We start from the raw sequence: 23,070 nt of genomic DNA, 5'->3' as shown, positions 1-23,070 counted from the left end.
GTCTCCACCCCCTCCAGGTGTCACTTATTTTCCCCAATGTATTTATCCCTGTGTTTCCTGTCTCTCTGTGCAAGTTTGTCCTGTATGTTTGTCAAGTCAACCAGAATGTTTTTTTCCTGTACTCCTTTTTCTTCTTCTCTTTGCTAGTCCTCCCGGTTTTGACCCTTGCCTGTTTTCTGGACTCCATTCCCACCTGCCCTGACCTCGAGCCTGCCTGCCCTTCGGTACCTACTGGACTCTGAACTGGTTTTGACCTTTTGCCTGTACACGACCATTCTCTTGCCTACCCCTTTTTGGGTTAATAAACATCTAAGACTCCAACTATCTGCCCCCTGTGTCTGCATGTGGCTCTCGCCTTGTGCCCTTATACATTACATTGTCATACATTTTATCTTCGGCGTGTAGGCTACAGAAAAGGCCACATACTCTTTCTACCATATCCTCTATCTGCTACATGAATTACGTTAGATATATATTTTTTTAATGGAACGCTGGTGGAGCGCCGCAGAGATGCGTTTCTCTGACAGCACCCTGGAGCGGCGCCCCTGCCTTTGACAAAGTGGGCGCTGCTTATCACAGGGCGGCATCAACACTCACCTAACTAAAAATCCCTTATGCCACTGGTTGAGAGAACTTGCCATTGGTTTAGGGCAGAATTGTGAGGTTTTACATGTTGTTGGAGGTGCATATTGGTCAGTTTAGCTCAGAAAAGGCCGCCCTCGTCAATCTGCCGCCGCAGGCGGCCGCCTAATCCTGCCTAATGAGCGGGCCTGCCATGAATCAGACTCTCATGTAATTTGTTTTGATAATCTGATATCAAAACCTAAACCTCGATCAGGCCTCCCCTGCCAAAATAACCACAGCAAGTTGGGGTATACAGTACCTTCAGGCTATGGACAGCCTCTCCACACAGCTCACATACATGAGCTAGAAGATAACAGGTACAGGTACATATATACAGATGACCCCTCCCTATGGACCATACCCCATGGAGCTCTATTCACCCAAATGTACATATCCCGGCTAAAACGTTCCTGGCTCAATCTCAAAACAGGAACACTTTTAACAAATGAATATACGCTTCACAATAGTTCTGCAGGTCAACAGGCCCGAAAAATTTAGGCGTATTACTAATGAGCCGAGCACCTGCGCACGCTCCCATTACGAACGAATGACGTGCATGGGACTAGAGCGAGTACCCATTTGCACCTGCACATCCCATGGACTTGGAGGATTGCAAATGGGTAGACCTAAATTACTGCACTCAAATATGAAACTGAAATGGCCAAAATGTGACTTGACCAAACATTAAAGGGGCAATATGTTTTCGGGCAACCTGACCAAATTCACATTGAAATGTGTGTTATAGATCTGTAATTGTTATTTAACATCTACAAATGGTTAGATCTCTTCTATGGGCGGTATTTCTATGCTCCCTGTTCTTTAATTTAGTTTGGGCTTTTACTTTCGGTTTTGTGCACCAGCTTCAAACAGCTGAAAATAAAATATTTTTGGTTATGTAAAAGGTATTTCAGAGCGGTTTTGATTGTACAAAGATTCTCTACACTATACTTGCTTATTTTGTCACAAAAACTAAATATAAAATATGAACGCTCCAAACCATTTTTAAGGGGAAGTAAACAATGTGCCTTTCAATGATAAGAGTGGCAAGTCAGCTTCTTCACACAGTCCTTTATATATGCATGAGAGAAGATGGACCTAGCAATGGCCCCAGCTAGCAGGCAGAGGGGCATTGTGTACTACAACTGTGAACCAGTGTTGCTAGACACTATTGACACTTTCCTGCCCAATGCACAAAAAAGTAAAACAAATTTGCTAGCCCAATGACAAAACAAATGTTTGTAAAAACTGCCCAATTGTTTGTAAAACTGCCCAATCTGGCGAAACTGCTGTAAACCCTGGAACCATGGAACACACCGTGAACGACAGACACAACAAGACACTCTCGGAAACAGCAAGCCTGCATTGGGATTTCCAAAAGCAAGTGAACCTATACAAGTGAACGTATATCACCTGTACCTCAATTCTATCCACAATGTTCTATCACTGTGAGAAATCCCTAACTGTAAGATTCCTTCAGCTAGAGTGGAGATTGTTATTTGTAGTGTAGTTTGACACAGTGGGTTAGACAAATATAAAAAGCTGTCCTACTTGCTCTCCTAGATTCCTGTGATGTCATTAGTGGCGTAGAGATTGCCAAACAACATGCCACAGAGGAGCACAGCGAGGCTGTTTATTTTTTGTTTGTTGTGTTGTGTGTTCTGTGTGTATGTGATTTATTGTGACAGTTGGCTCGGTGTGCTTGGCAGAGGCGTTTGGTGACCGTGTTTTTGGTGAAGGACATAACCAAGTAGGTGAACTCTCTCTGTTCATTTCTCTCCATGTCTCTCTTTCTCTTGGTCTCTCTCTATCTCTCTTTGTTTTTGCTGTGTGTGTGTGTGTGTGTGTGTGTGTGTGTGTGTGTGTGTGTGTGTGTGTGTGTGTGTGTGTGTGTGAGTCTGTTCTCTCTCTGTCTGTTGTGTTGTGGGAGGGGGAGGCGGTCCACTGGCTAGCCATATAATTGAACCTGATAAATATTGTGGTTTCCTGTGTTGGGGTTGAGAGCTAGCCAGTGGGCTGTAGCCAGTGTGAAAGCAATGCCAGATGAGGTGTGAATTGTGAACCGAAGGGAACATAAGAGAGTTTCACACATCGCTTTGCAGAGAGATGGAAAGTGAAAGAGATAAGAGTGAGAGAGAGAGAAATCAAGAAGAAATAAAAGGAGACAGCCAATAGGAGGAGATTGCGAAAAAGGGGTTGTTGACAGACAGCGAATCGGAAACCTTGTCGTGTATGCTTAACATTGAATGGTTGCCTCTTCAGATTTGGCTATTTTCACCTGGCAAAGATGGACAAAGGCAGCATGGGCCCCAAGAAGACTTTCGTGTCCACTTTTCGGATGGATTTTAAGCCTGCCGCCCCTCAGCAGTTTGTGTTGAAGGGGATCAAGAATGAGCTGGAGGACAGGGACACTGCTCGGGGGGGTAGCAGCAAGCAGGGAACCATATCAACAGGTAAGGAATCAGTTTGAACTATTTTTAATAGTTTACTGTTGTCATCAATAAAATATTTCTGTCTCTTGAAGAACGGGATTCAGACCTTCTTTAAAAATAGCATAGTGCTTTATCGTGGCAATGGTAGTAATTATTTTAGTCATCATTTTGGAGTTATGTGGACGCTTTTGGGCATTGGTCCTATGTGAATCTCAGTGATTGAACTCAAGCATCTGACCCTCAATGATCATCCGAAACCTAATTAGCATATGATTCCGAGGTGTTTGCCTGACTCTCGAGGTAAGCAAGCCCCTAGACTAGGGCTGGATGTTTGTTGTTATTATCCTACCTTGCTGTATGGCCAGAAGGCTCTTTTTTGTTTTGTTGATTTGACAATATCAACATGTTCAAAGGCATTTGTGTATCTATACAACTGAACCACTTATAACATTTTCTAATAATTCCAGTTATAATTATTACATGTTTGAATGCATGAGCCTATTGCCAAAACATTGGTGACGTAAAATAAATAACACCTCTTTAGAGGTTCAAGCCAGCAAAGCTGCCTTATATTTAAATCTAAAAAGGTGTCACGTCCTGACCGTAGTTCCTTTTTTTATGTTTCTATTTTAGGTTGGTCAGGGCATGAGTTGGGGTGGGCATTCTATGTTTTGTTCTATGTTTGTATTTTTATGTGTTTGGCCTGGTATGGTTCCCAATCAGAGGCAGCTGTCAATCGTTGTCTCTGATTGAGAACCATACTTAGGCAGCCTGGTTTCGCCCTTGAGTTGTGGGTAGTTGTTTTCTGTCTCTGTACCAGACAGGACTGTTTCGTTTGTTCCGTTTTTGTTATTTTTGTTCTAGTGTTCAGTGTAATTAAAAGATCATGAACACGTACCACGCTGCACCTTGGTCCTCTCCTTCTTCCACCTACGACGATCGTTACAGAACTACCCACCATAACCGGACCAAGCAGCGTGGTAACCAGGAGCAGAGGGTTCTGGACTCCTGGACATGTGAGGAGATTTTGGATGGTAAGGGACCCTGGGCACAGGCTGGGGAATATCGCCGCCCCAGGGAAGAGCTGGAGGCAGCTTAAGCGGAGCGGCGGCGATATGAGGAGTTAGCATGGCAGCGCAACAGGCACGAGAGGCAGCCCCAAAACTTTCTTGGCGGAGGGCACACGGGGAGTGTGGTTAAGTCAGGTAGGAGACCTGAGCCAACTCCCCGTGCTTACCATGTCGAGAGCTTGACCAGGCAGGCACCGTGTTATGCCATGAGGCGCACAGTGTCCCCAGTGCGCAGGCATAGCCCGGTGCGCTACATCGCAGCTCCTCGTATCGGCCGGGCTAGAGTGGGCATCGAGCCAGGAGTAATTAAGCCGGCTCAGCGCATCTGGTCTCCAATGCGTCTCCTCGGCCCGGGTTATATGGCACCAGCCCTACGCACGGTGTCCCCGGTTCGCCACCACAGCCCAGTGCGGTCTGTTCCACCCCGCCGCACTTTCCGGGCTACAGGGAGTATCTAGCCAGGACAGGTTGTGCAGGCTCGGTGCTCGAGACCTCCAGAGTGCCTCCACGGTCCAGTCCATCCGGTGCCAGACTAATGGGCCCAGACTAAGGTGGAGTGGGGTCCACGTCCCGCACCAGAGCCTCCCCTATGGGTTTAGGTTTTGCGGCTGGAGTCCGCACCTTTGGGGGGTACTGTCACATCCTGACCTTAGTTCCTTTTTTTACGTCTCTATTTTAGGTTGGTCAGTGCGTGAGTTGGGGTGGGCATTCTATGTTTGTATTTCTATGTGTTTGGCCTGGTATGGTTCCCAATCAGAGGCAGCTGTCAATCGTTGTCTCTGATTGAGAACCATACTTAGGCAGCCTGGTTTCGCCCTTGAGTTGTGGGTAGTTGTTTTCTGTCTCTACCAGACAGGACTGTTTCTTTTGTTCTAGTGTTCAGTGTAATTAAAATATCATGAACATGTACCACGCTGCACCTTGGTCCTCTCCTTCTTCCACCTACGACGATCGTTACAAAAGGATTACATTTGTTTGTTTTTCCCAGCTGATCTACCCAACAAACAAAGAAAATGATAGACATTTTCTAATATTTATCAAAAAGCATGACTTCTGCCGCGTTCAAAATGACTGGAAACTGGGAAATCTCTGACTTCAGTGAGTTCAAGACAACTGGGAACTCGGGGGGGAAAAAACAAGCTCCGACTGGGAAAATACGTTTTGAACGGTCATCCAAGTCAGGAACTCAGGGCTCTTTGTAGAGCTCCGACCTGAAGATCACCGAAGTCATGATTGAACCTTGTTTTTTTCTGAGATCCCAGTTGTCTTGAAAGCACCATAAATCCAGAGAATGCCAGAATTTGATGACGAAGTTTGATGACAAAATTTACCCACGAAGGACCGCCGCGCCACCTTCCTGTTCAAGTGACCACAGCACAACAAGATTGTACAAAAATGTATTGTATGCTGCTGCATAAATTATGTAATATGCCAGGGAGATATGTATACTGCAGCTAAGAAATAAATACTAAGTGTATGTTGTGTAGTAAGCAGTTAGTAGCCAAATTAGTCACCCTAATAATTTGGTCCCTTTACCCTCGCTCTTTTGTTTGGGTACATCCCAGTGTTTTGTATATGTGTTTGTTTTGGGTCTATTAAAAACCCAGATGTATTCCTGCGCCTGTCTCCAAATCCTTTATACCAGCGTGACAGGTATATATTTCACCTCTTAATTTCACCTACGTTCCGACTTGGTGGTGCACATTTAGCCTATAGCCTATTTTAGAGAAATGTCATCAAATATTTTAAAAGCTTCTGACTTGGTGTACAGGGAGAATACTGTAAGAACGGCCCACGTTCAGAATTCTGTGGTTGCACATTTAAAAAGTGCTGAAGAAATAGTTCTATTGACCATGTCTGTCCTAGCTCGCTCATGAATGTCTTAATCAAAATTACGGATTGCCTCTTATCCATTCGTCGTCCCCTTAAGCCATAGTTTGTACATCTCAATTATCTGTAAAAAACACATTTGTTTAAGCAAGTCAGCCATATCAGCTATGTTTTTTTTAAAGGCAGTAAATGAGGCTGAATGAATTGTTTCGCTGCCAGACAAGGCTCAGCTGATAGCCAGGTGTAGCAGTGGTAAGGTGTTGAGACTGCTGTTGGGACTTTATGTAGGCCCTAACAGTTTGTGGGCACCGTTTGTCACCTTTATAGTGCAATTAATGTATTGTTTACTGTTGTGTTGTGTAGTGGCTTTGATGGCAATCATCACAAGTTTTGGGGGAGTTGGCCCCATCAAAATGGACATGCTAAAATCACCACTGGATAGATCCCAAATTAATACAATCACTAGCATCAAAAAACCTTTTAAGCATTGAGGCTGAGGCAACAGATAAGAACGTTTAGCTTAAAATGTTGATAAACTATTAGGCTATTTTTTCACATAAGCACAGCAATAAGCGCAAATGTTCCATTTGCAGGTATAAACACCATTCTCAAAAGTGACCACAAATGTAATGCTTTTATTATAAAGGTGCATATCTATGGTGAAAATGATCTTCCCCAAACTTGAAACTCACACGCTGTGTATGTATGCCAGTTAGGCTCTACACCCCTTGTAAAACGGATTAAAAAAATGTAAACATTTTAAGAAGTTGATTAGCCACTTTAGATGTGATACGGGCCGGCAGGTAGCCTAGTGGTTAGACTTGGACTTGTAACCGAAAGGTTGCAAGATCGAATCCCGAATCCTCGAGCTGACAAGGTAAAAATCTGTCGTTCTGCCCATGAACAAGGTAGTTAACCCACCGCTCCTAGGCCGTCATTGAAAATAAGAATTTGTTCTTAACTGACGTGGTAAAGGTAAAATAAAAATAAATAACAAATACAAACCTTATCAAAAAAATATAGGCTTTACGGGCTAGGCTACATGAGTGTGTGACTTTGATTTGTAAAAGTTGGGATAAAAAGCATGCGCTGTCTCGTGCTTTAAGCTGAGCACTAAGACGGCACTCAACGAGCTGTATAAGGCCATAAGCAAACAAGAAAATGCCCATCCAGAGGTGGCGCTCCTAGTGGCCGGGGACTTTAATGCAGGGAAACTTAAATCTGTTTGACCTCATTTCTACAAGCATGTTAAATGTGCAACCATAGGGGGAAAAAACTCTAGACCACCTTACTCCACAAACAGAGACGCGTACAAAGCTCTCCCTCGCCCTCCATTTGGCAAATCTGACCATGACTCTATCCTCCTGATTCCTGCAACACAAACAAAAACTAAAGCAGGAAGTAGCAGTGGTCAGATGACGTAGATGCTACAGGACTGTTTTGCTAGTGTAACGGATGTGAAACGGCTAGCTTAGTTAGCGGTGTGCGCTAAATAGCGTTTCAATCGGTGACGTCACTTGCTCTGAGACCTTTAAGTAGTGGTTCCCCTTGCTCTGCAAGGGCCGCGGCTTTTGTGGAGCGATGGGTAACGATGCTTCGTGGGAGACTGTTGTTGATGTGTGCAGAGGGTCCCTGGTTCGCGCCCGGGTATGGGCGAAGGGACGGTCTAAAGTTATACTGTTACACTAGCACAGACTGGAATATGTTCTGGGAATCTTCCGATGGCATTGAGGCGTACACTACATCAGTCACTGGTATATCCCAACATATCCCAACCAGAAGCCCTGGAAAACAGGCAACATCCGCACTGAGCTAAAGGCTAGAGCTGCCACTTTCAAGGAGTGGGGCACTAATCTGGGCGCTTATAAGAAATCCCGCTATGCCCTCAGACGAACCATAAACAGGCAAAGCGTCAATACAGGGCTAAGATTGAATCGTACTATACCGGCTCTGACACTCGTCGGATGTGGCAGGGTTTGCAAACTTTTATGGACTACAATGGTAAGCACAGCCGTGAGCTGCCCAGTGACACGAGCCTACCAGACGAGCTAAATAACTTCTATGCTCGCTTCGAAGCAAGCAATACTGAAGCATGCATGAGAGCATCAGCTGTTCCAGACGACTGTGTGATCATGCTCTCTGTAGCCGATGTAAGACCAGACGGATTACCAGGATGTGTGCTCCGAGCATGAGCTGATCAACTGGCAAGTGTCTTCAACCTGTCCCTGACCAAGTCAACCTGTCCCTGACCAAGTCTGTAATACCAACAGGTTTCGAGCAGACCACCATAGTCCCTGAGCACAAGAACATCAAGGTAACCTGCCTAAATTACTACCGACACATAGCACTCACGTCTGTAGCCTTGAAGTGCTTTGAAAGGCTGGTCATGGCTCACATCAACACCATTATCCCAGAAACTCTAGACCCACTCCAATTTGCATACCGCCCCAACAGATCCACAGATGATGCAATCTCTATTGCACTCCACACTGCCCTTTCCCACCTGGACAAAAGGAACACCTACTTTTAAAAAAATTACTTCAGTTTATTTTAGTAAATACTTAAACTTTTTTTTCTTAAAACTGCATTGTTGGTTAAGGGCTTGTAAGTAAGCATTTCTCTGTAAGGTGTTGTATTCGGCGCATGTGACAAATTACATTTGATTTGATTCGCAAGTGATAGGCTAATATTGTCACCCATCAGACTATTCTTGATGTAATCTTGTCTTTACATATACTAAATAATATATGTGTGAAATTAGTTTTGATTTAGAATGGACCATTATCATTCACATGTCTTGAAACAGGGGCAGAAGAAACATTTTTACTTTATCTATGCACTTAAATAGTGAATAGAGGACGCTTTTCCCATGGTTAATTTTCATGCCAGCCATGTAGGCTATACTCCTGTTGTAATGAGAAGCAATGTGCTTAATATTAGGAAAGTTGTGAAATAAATATAGTAGGCCTAGCCTATAGAAAGCTGATGGGATCCTCCTCTTTTTAATAGAGGCCTTCAGTCTGTTTTCTCACACAATTGCATAGCCTATTGAATTGCTGCGCAACGTGTTTGATGAGATGCTCAATCGCATTTGCATTGATATCAGAGTGAATAGAGGGACAATAGAGTGCTGAGTACCATGCAGATAGCACGTTTGGAAGGCTACTAATGACCATCGGTAGCATCAGAGCTTGGAGAAGCCTAGTTACCGTGACTAAACGGTCACATGGAATTTGACTGCCGGCATGACCACCGGTGTGACAGTAATAAGTCCCCGTTACAACCCTGGATGTGTGCACCCAAAAGTTGGATGCGATCCGCCAAACAAATCCCAAAGAAGAAGGAGACGATGAGACAGGAGAGAGGATGCGAGAAGTAGGCAATTGCGATCTTCCACCCCCCACCCCCCCCCCAAAAAAGTTAGAATATTAATTGCTATCTTCCCATAGTCAATCACCCATGTAATGTGACACTTTTTTTTCAGATATCACCTCAAAGAGAAGAGTCTCCACTGAAAAGGGTGAGTTGGTCCATTGACAACTGCTGGTCTTCCAGTCAGATTTAGAATAACAAGTATCAAGACAAAGGCCCTCCTATTCGCATGTGAACACTTAAAGTACCAAAAACAAGTCAAACTTTACCCAACTTGAAATATGCTTCAAACCGGCAGTTTGCATGTTTTGCAAAAAAAGAGTTGAGCTCAGTGATGTAATGTTAACCACTCGTTGTCTCTGCCTCTTCCAGGTCCCCTGCTGGAGTTTCTTGACCCCCAAGAGCAGTTGGAAGTGCGGGTGGGAGGACAGGCCAAACTCCACTGTGCATTCAGGAGCTGCAGTGTTCCTGTGGCTTCCTGCTGGATCTACAACAGAGAGCAGGTCTGGGATGAATTGGCTTGGGGTCAGAAATAAGTCTGTATTCCTTTTCCATATCTATTGTTGATACTTTAAATAAATGTACAACTTTTCACAGATTAAGTTAAATGTTTTACTTCTCAAAACATCTGGGACCAGTTTACCAGACTCAGATTAAGTCTAGTCCTGGATTAAACACCAATCTCAAGTACATTTTAGTCCAAGAATAGGTTTATTCTGCCTCTTCTCCCTCTATGCAGGTGGTTGCAGGTGGGCCGAGGACTCGTGTAGAGAGCAGTGACACTGACAGCAGTGTGGAGATATCTCAGGTTTGTCCGGACGATGCGGGTACATACACTATATTGGTGCGGAATCGCAGGGGCTTGGCTCAGCACACAGTCACCCTCAGTGTTATCGGTGAGTCTCCTGGGGCGTGTTCATGAACACTAAAGTTTCAACTGTTCAATAAACTAGGGCCATATTCACTAGGCACCAAATGAAAGAAAACGTACTGAAACAGAGAGGGACTAGCTGAAATCCAGCTTGTCCCTCTCTGTTTAAGGTTTTTGTTGCAAAACATTTTGCTACAGTGTACACTAATGAATACAACCCTGCCTTATCCCAATTGACAATTATTGCTGATAGATTGCATTACCACAACATAATACCAATGAGCCTCGATTCTGCTCCTGGAGAACCACAGAACAAGACGAGATGGTTACTCACACGTAACAATTCCAAGAATTGTCCTGCTAGTAAACTCAATGTCAACGAACCCTTAGGGTCGGGGAATGTGTCTTCCTCTTGAATAGTCTTGTTCAGGGTGAAGCAGGAAAAGTTCACAGCTGCTGACCTCGACTACGTCAAAAGAGGTTATGCATTTGGTCTCTCGGAGCTCAATTGCTTCCATCTAAAGTTAACCATGGGCCCTCTTCCAATAGTTTTAAATGGCTTCCTTCTTTCCTACATTGAGGTATCATCACTGCTCTAACATGACTGAACTAATGAGTTAAGTCAAGTATTAGGAAACCACATCTAACTTGGGCCCTGTTCCAATTCTGTACCACATCTACCTTGGATCTTGTTCCAATGCTTTCAAATGGCATCCTTCCTTAGGAATCCAAATCCACCACACCAGTCATGTCAGATCAGTGCTTTCAAAAGGAAGCAAATGTAATCTCACAGGCTCTGTGTTTGTCTCCCTGTCTTCTCAGACCGGCCTCACCCTCCGGCATCTAGTCCCATTGTCTCCCAGCTCTCCTCCTGCTCCCTGGTCCTGTCATGGTCGGGGCCAAGCTACGACGGGGGCACTGCCGTCACAGGCTACGCGGTGGAGGTGAGACGAGAAGGCACTGAGAAGCCCGAGGACTGGACTGAGGTGACGACCCACTGCAAGAACACCTCGTACCGGATCCGCTCGGTCCTGGAGCCCCTGGGGGAGTACCGCTTTCGCGTTCGGGCCTACAATTTGGCAGGTGTCAGTGAGCCGAGTGAGGTGTCAGACTGTGTCAAGATGGACACCAGAGGTTGGCGGATATTGATTTTCTCCAAACAGTGACTTTGATGATTACTACAAGTTTAGATCTTAAAACAGTTGCTGATCTGATTGGTTGTCTCTGTCTATTGGTTTTTCCTTTAAATGTCTCGTATCTACATTCTGTTGAATTCAACTACACATATACTGTACAGTAGTTCTTGTTGACTAATCTTGATTTTGTGCTTTTGAAGGAGAGACAAAAGTGGAATCCCAATCGTATGTGACTGTCACCATTGACACCACGCACAAAGTCAAGGATCATTACAATGTGCATGAGAAGCTGGGAGTGTAAGCATTAGATGGTCACTCACTCAGTATATTGACTCATTGCTGAACTGGGTTGCGTTCAGTTGGCATGAAACAGAACAAAACTGTCCGAAACTGAAGTACTATCTGGCTTCTATTAATTTGTGCTCATCATAGCAAACAAAAAGTGTCAATGAGTGTTTTCATTGGACAAGTTAAGGTATTCCCTCCCAGTTTTGTTTAGTTTTCTTCTGTTTGGCGTCTAGTGAATATGACCATGAACTTGTCAATTTTTATTTTCTTGTGGTGACCCATTTTAAAACACTTGAAAACATTTTGCTACTGTGTGTCCTAATGAACACAACCCTGCTAACTGCCTATTGGAACCTCAACAGGGGGAAGTTTGGCCAGGTGTTCAGGCTGAGTCACAAGGAGACAGGTCAGGTGTGTGCAGGGAAGTTCTACCGGGCCCATAGCTCCAAGGCGAAGGCTGTGGCGCGCAGGGAGATCGAGCTGATGAACTGTCTCCACCACCCCAAGCTGGTGCAGTGCCTCGGGGCCTATGACACCCGCTCCGAAATCATCATGGTGATGGAGTAGTAAGCACAGCCAGTTCCAATCATTAAGATTATTCTAGGAGTACAATTGCATTGATGTCTTTACTGAGTTTCCATTACAATATGATGTGTGCATATCAATATGTGTGCATGTTTATAGTGTGTTTCTCTTCTCTTCTGCACTTTCCTGGAGATAGGATTGAGGGCCACTGCTTGTAGCCTGGTACCTAGATCTCCTATGGTTGTTGTCATTGCCAAGTTTGGACTTGGCAAAACCACACAAACAGATCTGGGACCAGGCTACACGGCTGTTGAGAGATCTACATAGTTTACATTGAACGTGCATATCCAAGGGATCAGTCTAATAATGGGCTTGTATCATCGAGGCCTATCCAACCCTCTAGAGCTACAGGATCTATGGATTGGTTTGACATGAGGACCTTGGTCTTCCTTATACCTTCTATATCTCTAGCATTGCCGGCGGGGAACTGTTTGAGCGCATCGCGGACGACAACTTTGAGCACACGGAGCCTACCAGCGCACGCTACATGCATCAGCTCCTGGAGGGCATGCAGTACATCCACCGGCAGAACATTGTCCACTTGGACCTCAAGCCAGAAAACATTGTGTGCGTGGACACCACGGGCACGCGGATTAAGATCATCGACTTTGGCCTGGCAGCCAAACTGGGTGAGTGGGTTTGGAGAAGAGACTAATAGCATTTTCAAACTATCGTGCTGACCCAAACGTTATTTTGCTACTTTCCTGGCTCAGATATTTTGTTTGCACAGTACAGCTTGGCTGAAGCTCAACCCAGTAGTGTAAAAAGGGTCTTCATAGTGTCCTGCAGATACAAGGGCCACGTGCCAGTAGGGCACAGCGTTGTGGAACGTTCAGAATCAGGTCAAAATAAATATTGCGTAGAACAGACCTACAGTGCCTTCAGGAAGTATCACACCCCTTGACTTTTTCCATATTTTGTTGTCTTACAGTCTGAATTTAAAATGGATTACATGGTGTTTTTTGTCACTGGCCTACATACAATACCCCATAATGTCAAAGTGGAATTATGTTTTAAAAAATGACACTAAACCAAAACATTAACATCACATGTACAGTGTTGGTCCCATGTTTCATGAGCTGAAATAAAACATCCCAGAAAGGTTCCATAAGCACAAAAAGCTTATTTCTTTTTTTGTGCACAATTTGTTAACATCCCTGTTAGTGAGCATTTCTCCTTTGCCAAGATATTCCACCCACCTGACAGGTGTGGCATATCACCAAGTTGATTAAACAACATAATCATTACACAGGTGCACCTTGCAGTGAGGACAATAAAAGGTCACTCTAAAATGTGCAGTTTTGCCACGCAACACAATGCCACAGACGTATCAAGATTTGAGGGAGCGTGCAACTGGCATGCTAACTGAAGGAATGTCCACTAGAGCTGTTGCCAGAGAATTTAATGTTCATTTCTCTACCATAAGCCGCTTCCAAAGTTGTTTTAGAGAATTTGGCAGTACGTCTAACTGGCCTCATCACACCAGACCACATGTAACCATACCAGCCCAGGAACTCCACATCCGGCTTCTTCATCAGCGGGATCATCTGAGACCAGCCACCCGGAGCTGATTTAACTTGGGGTTTGCACAACTGAAGAATTTCTGCACAAGCTGTCAGAAACAGCCTCAGGGAAGCTTATCTGCGTGCTCATCGTCCTCACTAGGATCTTGACCTGACTGCAGTTCGGCATTGTATCTGACTTGAGTGGGAAAATGCTCACCTTCAATGTCCACTGGCACGCTGGAGAAGTGTGCTCTTTCAACTGTACCGGGCAGATGGCAGACGTGTGGGCGAGCGGTTTGCTGATGTCAACATTGTGAAAAGAGTGCTCCATGGTGGGGATGGGGTTATGGCAAAGGCAGGCATAAACTACAGACAGCGAACGCAATTCCATTTTATAAATGTCAATTTGAATTCACAGAGATACCGTGACGAGATCCTGAGGCCAATTGTCGTGCCATTCATCCATCGCCATCACCTCATGTTTCAGCATGGTAATGCACAGCCCCATGTCGCAAAGATCTGTCGCATGCTGAAAATGTCATAGTTCTTCCATGGCCTGCATACTTACCAGACATGTCACAAATTGAGCATGTTTGGGATGCTCTGGATCAACATGTACGACAGCGTGTTCCAGTTCACTCCAATATCCAGCAACTTCACACAGCCATTGAAGAGGAGTGGGACACCAGATACTGACTGGTTTACTGATCCCCGCCCCTACATTTTTAACATATCTGTGACCATCAGATGCATATTTATATTCCCAGTCATGTGAAATCCATAGATTAGGGCCTAATAAATGTATTTCAGATTGACTGATTTCCTTATATGAACTGTAACTCAGTAAAATCTTTAAAATTGTTCCATGTTGCATTTATATTTGTTCAGTGTCATTAAAAATGAAAAGCTGAAATGTCTTGAGTCAAAGAATGAATGTCTTGAGTCAAAGTATTCAACCCCTTTCTAATGGCAAGCAGGAGTAAAAATTTGCTTAACAAGTCACATAATGCGTTGCATCATCTCTGTACATTACATATTCAATTATCTATAAGGTCCCTCAGTCGAGCAGTGAATTTCAAACACAGATTTAACCAGGTTTTCCAATGCCTCGCAAAGAAGGGCACACTTATTGGTAGATGGGTAAAAATGTTTAAATATGACATTGACTATCCCTTTGAGCATGGTGAAGTTATTCATTACACTTTGGATGGTGTGTCAATACACCCAGTCACTACAAACATGCAGGCATCCTTCCTAACTCAGTAGCCAGAGAGGAAGGAAACTGCACAGGGAAGAGTCTTGGTGGTTCTAAACGTATTACAATAAAGAATGGAGGCCACTGTGTTCTTGGGGACCGTCAATGTTGCAAACATTTTTTGGTACCCTTCCCCAGATCTGTGCAGCAACACAATCCTGTCTCGGAGCTCTACGGTCAATTCCTTCGATCTCGTGACTTGGTTTTTGCTCTGACACGCACTGTCAACTGTGGGACCTTTACATAGACAGGTGTGTGCCTCTCCAAATTATGTCCAATCAATTCAATTTAGCACAAATGGATTTGTAGAAACAGCTCAAGGATGATCAATGGAAACAGGATGCACCTGAGCTCAATTTCAAGTCTCATAGCAAAGGGTCTGAGTACTTATGCAAATTAAGTTTTTCTGTTTTAAATAAATAAATTTGCAAACATTCCCCAAAACCTGTTTTCACTTTGTTCTCACTCTGTTTTCCTTATGGGGTATTGTGTGTGGATTGAGGAACATTTGTTTTATTTAAACCATTTTAATAATAAGGATGTAATGTAACAAAATGTGGATAAAGTGAAGGGGTCTGAATGCTTTCTGAATGCACTGTATCTAGATTTGTAAAATAGCTGGACAGCTATTTATTGACAACAGCTTGGACACACGCAGAGGAGGCTGGTGGGAGGAGATATATGACAGACTCATTGTAATGGCTGGAATGGAATGAATGGAAATGCGTCAAAGGTGGTTTCCATAAGTTTGTGTTCGATACACTCCATTTATTCCATTCCAGCCACTACAATGAGCCCATCCTTCTATAGCTCCTTCCATCAGCATCCATTGGGCATGTGAGCAGAGTTGAGCGGTTGGAAACCCCTATCCTAGCTCATGGAGCGGTGCTTGCACACCACTTCGCCGCTGACATTTAATCCTAGTAAAACTGTCCTGTTTTAGGTCAATTAGGATCACCACTTTAATTTAAGAATGTGAAATGTCAGAATAATAGTAGAGTGATTTATTTCAGCTTTTATTTCTTTCAACACCTTCCCAGTGGGTCAGAAGTTTACATGCACTCAATTAGTATTATTTGGTAGCATTGCCTTTAAATTGTTTAACTTGAGTCAAACGTGTTAGGTAGCCTTCCACAAGCTTCCCACAATAAGTTGGTTGAATTTTGGCCCATTCCACCTGACAGAGCTGGTGTAACTGAGTTAGGTTTGTAGACCTCCTTGCTCGCACACGCTTTTTCAGTTCTGCCCACAAATTTTCTATGGGATTGAGGTCAGGGCTTTGTGATGGCCACTCCAATACCTTGACTTTGTTGTCCTTAAGCCATTTTGCCACAACTTTGGAAGTATGCTTGGGGTCATTGTCCGTTTGGAAGACCCATTTGCGACTAAGCTTTAACTTCCTGACTGATGTCTTGAGATGTTGGTTCAATATATCCACATAATTTTCCTACTATGCCATCTATTTTGTGAAGTGCACCAGTCCCTCCTGCAGCAAAGCACCCCCACAACATGATGCTCCCACCCCCATGCTTCACGGTTGGAAAGGTGTTCTTCAGCTTGCAAACGTTTCCTCCAAACATAACAATGGTCATTATGGTCAAACAGTTCTATTTTTGTTTCATCAGACCAGAGGACATTTCTCCACAAAGTACGATCTTTATCCCCATGTGCAGTTGCAAACCGTAGTCTGGCTTTTTTTAGTTGTTTTTATTTTTTATTTTACCCCCTTTTTTGAGGCTGGAGCGGGAAAGAAGACCAAAGGCTGGTGCGTAGGCTATCTCGCTCCACACTCCAGTCAAATTGGGCACGATCCGCTCCTCGCTCACATACTCTGCCGGGCACACACTATCAGCAGGGGGGACAGAGGTCAGTAAACAGGAAAGGGCAGTCCACATATCCTGCAGCTGCACTGGCTAGCATCGCTTGTCAGCAGATGCATGCATGGGCCCTACACTACCTGCTATCCAGTACCAACTACCCTTTTTCATTTTGTGCATTCTGATATCCACTACCCATTTTTATTTTTGTATTTGACTACTGGACATTGGGAGAGCATAACTCTTGAGACGCTTGCTGCCATCCTTTAACGTATTATTGTCGATGTATTTTATTGTTTTACTGTAAAGTATACTGTATTTAGATGTGAAATTCACTTTCAGTTTGTTCCATTGTGATTTCATCTGCTCTGTACAGAGATGGATGAAAAATCTTGAACACAATGGGCACGTTACAGGTCATCTTTATTACAGGCTTTCTGTGCAATTGACCAGATCTCACAATACCACATTAACGTGACACAGCAGTCTTCTGAGACTGCAATAAAGGGAGCCTGGAACGTGGCCGGTATCAATGTAATAACCTTGACCATCATGTTTTTCAACTGTTTTCCTCTCCAATGCCAGAGCCTGGTACTCCACTGATGGTGATGCATGGGACGCCTGATTTTGTGGCCCCTGAGGTGATCAGCTACGAGCCGGTAGGGCTGGCCACTGACATGTGGAGCATCGGAGTCATCTGTTTCATCTTGTGAGTTATGAACAGGCCCACCGACTTGCTTCTATTCAAGTATACCAGGGTCCGGTGTTCAGTAGGGCGCACTGTGGAATAAAATGTCTAGGTTGCGTTCACACTGGTGCAACATGCTTAACCTTTCAGATAGAAATACCATGAATAGAGCAGTTTTTTTTGCTGACTCTACATGTCACAGAGACATGGCTGTAATACACCATATATTTCTATCAGACAGTTTGCAACATTGTGCATTATTGAACATGGTCAAGCGTAAGTTATTTTGTGGCAATGGGTGTAAAGCTTGCCTTTACTGCCATCTGCTGGCTATAAAAATATAACAGTGCCCCATAGGAACTGTCGAATGGTTCAATAAACACAAACAATGGGCAATGTGACCCTGCTTCTCTGCTGCCTCCCAGGTTGAGCGGTGAGTTGCCCTTCCAAGGTAACAGTGACGCAGAGACCCTGAGCCTGGTGACGGCCGCCCGCTATGAGTTTGACCAGGAAAGCTTCGAGGACATCTCGGACCAGGCTAAAGACTTCATCACCTCTCTGCTCAAGAAGGACACAAGGTTTGTGTCTCCTACTGTCAAGATGTTGGTTGACTGGATGGCTGCTTGCTGGCATCCATATTGTCTTATGCACTGGGGACACGTGTACATGCGTGCCTGCCTGTTTAGTCTGTCAGGCTAGATTTTATACTCCACCAAAATGTTCTCCTTAGCGAAACATTACTGACACTTGCTTAGTTACGACCTCTGACACGCACCCAAATTCTGTGTGGAGACCTGCGGCGTGTGGTGAAGTCACAGAGTCTCTATGTAGTACATCTAGTGGAGTATAAATCCAAAGAAATGGCTAACAATATACTACTGGAGTTGGAGCAGTTTATTATGTGTTGTGCTTGCAACTGAATGTGAAACCAAGCGAGAAATCGTATAAGGGTGTGCTCTTGCCCCTCCCCAAAACCTGACCCCGTCTTCAGGTGTAGGCTGTTGTGTGACGAGGCCCTTGCCCACCCCTGGATGGCCTCTTTTACCCTTCTGGTCCGCCGGCCCACCAAGTCCCTCAAGAAGGACAAGATTCGACGTTTCTTGGCCAAGCGCAGATGGAAGGTATATTACCTTACACAAATCAATTCTACATCACATTCCATTTCAAACGTTTTCTGCCCTAATGAACACATCCCTGGCCCCATACGGTATGTGCTGAAGTCAACTCTTCAGTCGTTATCATGTCCAGCCATAGAAACATCTTTGGCACAACTATGAACAGAGAGGAGTGAGCTAAAGCACAAACAGACTGGGCCAGCAGGCTAACTCAGTGAATGAACCAACAAGGGGTGTGTTAATAGCATCTCATTGATTCAAATGGCAGATGCCTGGTTCTCAGTGATGTGGTGTTTTATCTCTCTCCATAACTATAGAAAACAGGCAAGGCTGTCCTGGCACTGCAGAGGATGGCCAACCTCACCAACGGACCTGACTCTCCTGGCAGCCCTGGGGAGGGTAAGAGACGCATCCATTGACCTTCCAGGGCTCAATGTCAGTGTTTTGCCTTTTAAATGTTAAATCAACTTCTGCAAAGTAGTACGCTCCATGGTAGTGTGCTCCTGTTTACTAACCATTGTTGGAAGATGACAGTATTATTTTCCCTCTCTCCTCCCCCCACCCAGGGGCTAGCTGGAGCCCGGCAGCAGAGCAGGCCATCCAGACCCTGGATCAGGAGCTGCAGAGTGAACCCCGCTTCCAGCAGGTCCTAAGGGACACCAGCCAGCCCCGGGGATCTTCTGCCCGCCTGGCCTGCCGCGTCCAGGGTACGTTTGGTTGGAAGCTTAATCAAGAGCAGTGGTTGGGGCCAATTCGAATTGAAGTCAATTCAGGAAGTAAACGCATTCGATAATTGAACAAAAAATGTAATCTATTTCCAATGACTTCTCAATAAATGGAATAGGATAAGCTATTTTTAAAAGTGTTTCCATTTTGGAATTTTCAATTCAAATCATTCCAATTTGAGCGACTTCAGTCAATCAACCCTGCTCGAAACCCTTTTGCTACACACGATCAATGAGAGCACTCTGTTGCCAGTGAAGCAGTCTTCCCATCGGCGTGCTCACGGTGACCCTTGTGAACTTCAAGTTTAATTTTAACCCTGGTCTCATGTTGCTTGTTATTGTAACCTTAGTTTTCCGTCGCTCGTCATTTGAACCCGTCACTCACCATTTTAACGCTATCCCCGTCACTTGCCCTTTGCACCATTGACAAGCCACAGGGCGAGACATTTCAACCCTTCTCGCCCTTTCACTCATAATTTTAACCCTGGTCTCTCCCCATCACAGGCTACCCCGAGCCAGAGGTGGTGTGGTTTAAGGATGAGGAGACCGTGGAGTCATCGTCGAGGGTCACCGTGGGGTATGACGGCATGTGTGAGCTGGTCCTGACTGACCTGGGACCTGCCGACACTGGGGTTTACAAGTGCAGAGCTACCAACGACCTAGGGGAGGCGCTGTGCTCGGCCAAACTTACCGTGGAACTGTAGCCTGAAAACACAAAACAACTACATCTGGATCCCTAATCTCCACCCATTTCCCCAAAGTGTGCACTTTCCGTTATGGATTTAACAATGCTGGAAACTCCCTAGTAGCCGATGATAACACCAATCCAATGTTTTGAATCCATAACGGGAAGTGTGGAAGTGCACACTTTGGGAGAAGGGTGTAGAATCGGGATGTAGCCTACAATCAATGTTGGGGAAGCTATTCTGAAAAGATAGTTTACCAAACTACCAATTACTTCACACTGGAAGAAGTTAAGCTACAAATTGCAAGAACCGATCACTCTTGTTAATAGAATGTTTTTGTGCTCAATAGGACAAATTACACAATGTTTCAAGTGAGAATTAGACAGGTCTGATGTCAAAAAAGAAAGGAAATTGCCTACTTCACCCATATTTTAGCTAAATAAGTGTGTAGTAGTTAGCTTAATGGCAAACAAAAGTAATTAACTGCTGAAAACACTATCAAGATTTTAAATTTTAAAACTACTAATCAAGCTACTGCAAAATATAGTTTAATTAGCAATTGAACTACAATGCAATCTAGAAGGTGACCTTGGTCTAAAATGTATAATCGTTGTGAACTGCTCTGAGGTGGAAGAACCAGTGAAAGCAAATTCCAGGGTGTTCATTAGGTTACTGTAGACCTGTTTTCATGCCATTTCTTTGTTGCTTTTTCTGTTTTTTGACCCTGGGATAGATTGACCACTGTCGGTCATGTTTCTTTCCCATCTCCTAAGACTTCCGATCATTGCAAGATGTAGGAGAGATGAGAAGGCCACTTTAGAATTGAGATACGGTCATTGTTCAACTGTCCACAGATGTCAAGTGAACCTCAAAGACAATAGAATACACAATGGACTGAACTGAGGTCTAAAAAAAAGTCACAGTAAAGCTTAATGTATAGTAAGGGCAAACTAAGAAATGACAAGTGCACAAGGATGGGTAAATTCACTATTGCATGTTGATTTTTGTCATGACTTCCAGACAGTAAACTGTTCCTCAATGGTGCCTCTCACAGCTAGACGCACAAGGAGGGTGTAGAAAGGTCAAACTACACCACTTTCCATTCACTTTGATTCAGTTGTGACACTTAATTTGATACACTAACTTTCAATACCAGCAAAGAACAACGCTTTAGCAAACCCCTAGACTTTTTCCACATTTTGTCACAGCCCGAATTTAAAATGGATTAAATGTAGATTATTTTTTGTCGTCACTGGCCTACTACACACAATACCCCATAATGTCAGTGGAATTATGTTTTTATAAACGTTAACAAATTAATGAAATGCTGTTGTTATAGCAAGCCTAAATAAGTTCAGGAATAAAACTTTGCTTAACAAGTCACATAAGTTTCATGGACTCTCACTGTGTGCAATTAGTGTTTAAAACCTCTTTGGGATAGGGGGTGGTATTTTGACGTCCGGATGAAAAGTGTGCCCAAAGTAAACTGCCTGTTACTCAGGCCCAGAAGCTAGGATATGCATATAATTTGTAGATTTGGATAGAAAACACTCTAAAGTTTCTGAAACTGTTGAAATAATTGTCTGAGTATAACAGGAATGAAATGGCAGGCGAAACCCCGAGGACAAACCATCCCCCCAAAAAAGAATTTAGTCCTACCACTGATTTCAATGGCTGGCACTTTTATAATAGGGTGAAATCATGCCCGGTTGCAGTTCCTAGGGCTTCCACTAGATGTCAACAGTCTTTAGAGTTTCAGGCTGGTTTTTGGAAAAATTTGCCAGAAATTGTAGTTTTTCTAGGTGGCTCCCATTTTGGATGTCGTGTTTCCAAGCACATGAATGAGAGCGCGTTCTTTTGTATTTTTTTCCGTTAAAGACAATAACGATTCTCCATGTTAAATGTTATCGTTTATTTGCGTATTTGGGTACCTAAAGGGTTGATTGACTTGTTTGGATAAGTATTGGTAAACTGAATTTTTACGGATATAAAGAAGGAATTTATCGAACAAAAAGGACCATTTGTAATGTATCTGGGACCTTTTGGAGTGCCAACAGAAGAAGATCTTCAAAGGTAAGGCATATATTATATCACTATTTCTGACTTTCATGTTGCAACTCCCTGGTTGAAAATGATTTGTTATGCATTTGTGTGCTGGGCGCTGTCCTCAGATAATCACATGGTTTACTTTTGCCGTAAAGCCTTTTTGAAATCTGACACAGCGGCTGGAATAACAATAAGTTAAGCTTTATTTTGATGTATTGCACTTGTGATTTCATGAAAGTTTAATATTTATAGTACCCAGTCACGACAAAGATACAGGTGTCCTTCCTAACTAAGTTACCGGAAAGGAAGGAAACCACTCAGGGATTTCACCATGAGGCCAATAGTGACTTTAAAACAGTTACAAAATAAGGGCTGCGAGAAGATAGAAAACTGAGGATGGATCAAAAACATAGTTACTCCAAAATACTAATCTAATTGACAGTGAAAAAGGAAGCATGTACAGAATAAAAAATATTCAAAAACATGCAACAAGTTACTAAAGTAATACTGCAACAAAAAAAATGTGGTATGCAATTCACTTTTGTCCTGAATACAAAGTGTTCAGTAGTATTGGATTTTCCCAACATACGAGTACCATTTTCAAGCATTGTGTTGGCTGCATTATGTTATGGGTATGCTTGTAATAATTTAAAACTGGGGAGTTTTTCAGGATAAAAAAAAGAAACTGAATGGGGCTAAGCAGGCAAAATCCTAGAGCAAAACCTGGTTCAGTCTGCTTTCCACCATACACTGGGAGATGAATTCACCTTTCAGCAGTAATAATCTAAAACTTATGGCCAAATCTATACTGGAGTGGCTTACCAAAAAGAAAGTGAATGTTCCCAAGTGGCCGAATTACAGTTTTGACTTATATCTGCTTGAAAATCTGTGGCAAGACATAAATGGTTGTCTAGCAATGATCAACAACCAATTTGACAGAGCTTGAAGAATTTTGAAAATAATAAAATGGGGAAATGTTGGACAATCCAGGTGTGAAAAGTGCTTAGAGACTTACCCAGAAAAACTCA

The 23,070-nt window shown here is 43.7% G+C and overlaps 1 protein-coding gene across 2 annotated transcripts; it reads left to right on the top strand.

Annotated features, from left to right (window-relative positions):
- Positions 1-2,240: 2,240 nt before the first annotated feature.
- LOC109865537 (myosin light chain kinase, smooth muscle) lies at positions 2,241-21,379 on the top strand. Of its 2 annotated transcripts, XM_020453801.2 has the most exons (15): positions 2,241-2,371; positions 2,884-3,074; positions 9,438-9,473; positions 9,698-9,828; positions 10,065-10,221; positions 11,019-11,330; positions 11,533-11,629; positions 11,983-12,186; positions 12,617-12,834; positions 17,368-17,491; positions 17,896-18,048; positions 18,462-18,591; positions 18,903-18,984; positions 19,152-19,292; positions 19,815-21,379. In XM_020453801.2, the coding sequence occupies exons 2-15, from the start codon at positions 2,909-2,911 to the stop codon at positions 20,012-20,014; spliced, it is 2,151 nt and encodes a 716-aa protein (XP_020309390.1). In that variant the 5' UTR covers positions 2,241-2,371; positions 2,884-2,908; the 3' UTR covers positions 20,015-21,379. The 2 variants fall into 2 exon arrangements, with proteins under 2 accessions (XP_020309390.1, XP_031655584.1); XM_031799724.1 differs by lacking the exon at positions 2,241-2,371 and having other exon boundaries at positions 2,563-3,074.
- The last annotated feature ends 1,691 nt before the right edge of the window (positions 21,380-23,070 follow it).

Source organism: Oncorhynchus kisutch, linkage group LG20 (genome assembly GCF_002021735.2).
Source record: "Oncorhynchus kisutch isolate 150728-3 linkage group LG20, Okis_V2, whole genome shotgun sequence".
Lineage (NCBI taxonomy): Eukaryota > Metazoa > Chordata > Actinopteri > Salmoniformes > Salmonidae > Oncorhynchus > Oncorhynchus kisutch.
This window is presented reverse-complemented; position numbering and strand designations above follow the sequence as displayed.

Bases quoted from the DNA above. Each gene is read 5' to 3' on its own strand.
- LOC109865537 (XM_020453801.2), top strand. From the start codon at position 2,909: ATGGACAAAGGCAGCATGGGCCCCAAGAAGACTTTCGTGTCCACTTTT. The intron at 9,474-9,697 runs GTGAGTTGGTCC...TGCCTCTTCCAG, and splicing joins AAGAGTCTCCACTGAAAAGG to GTCCCCTGCTGGAGTTTCTT. The intron at 12,187-12,616 runs GTAAGCACAGCC...CTATATCTCTAG, and splicing joins ATCATCATGGTGATGGAGTA to CATTGCCGGCGGGGAACTGT.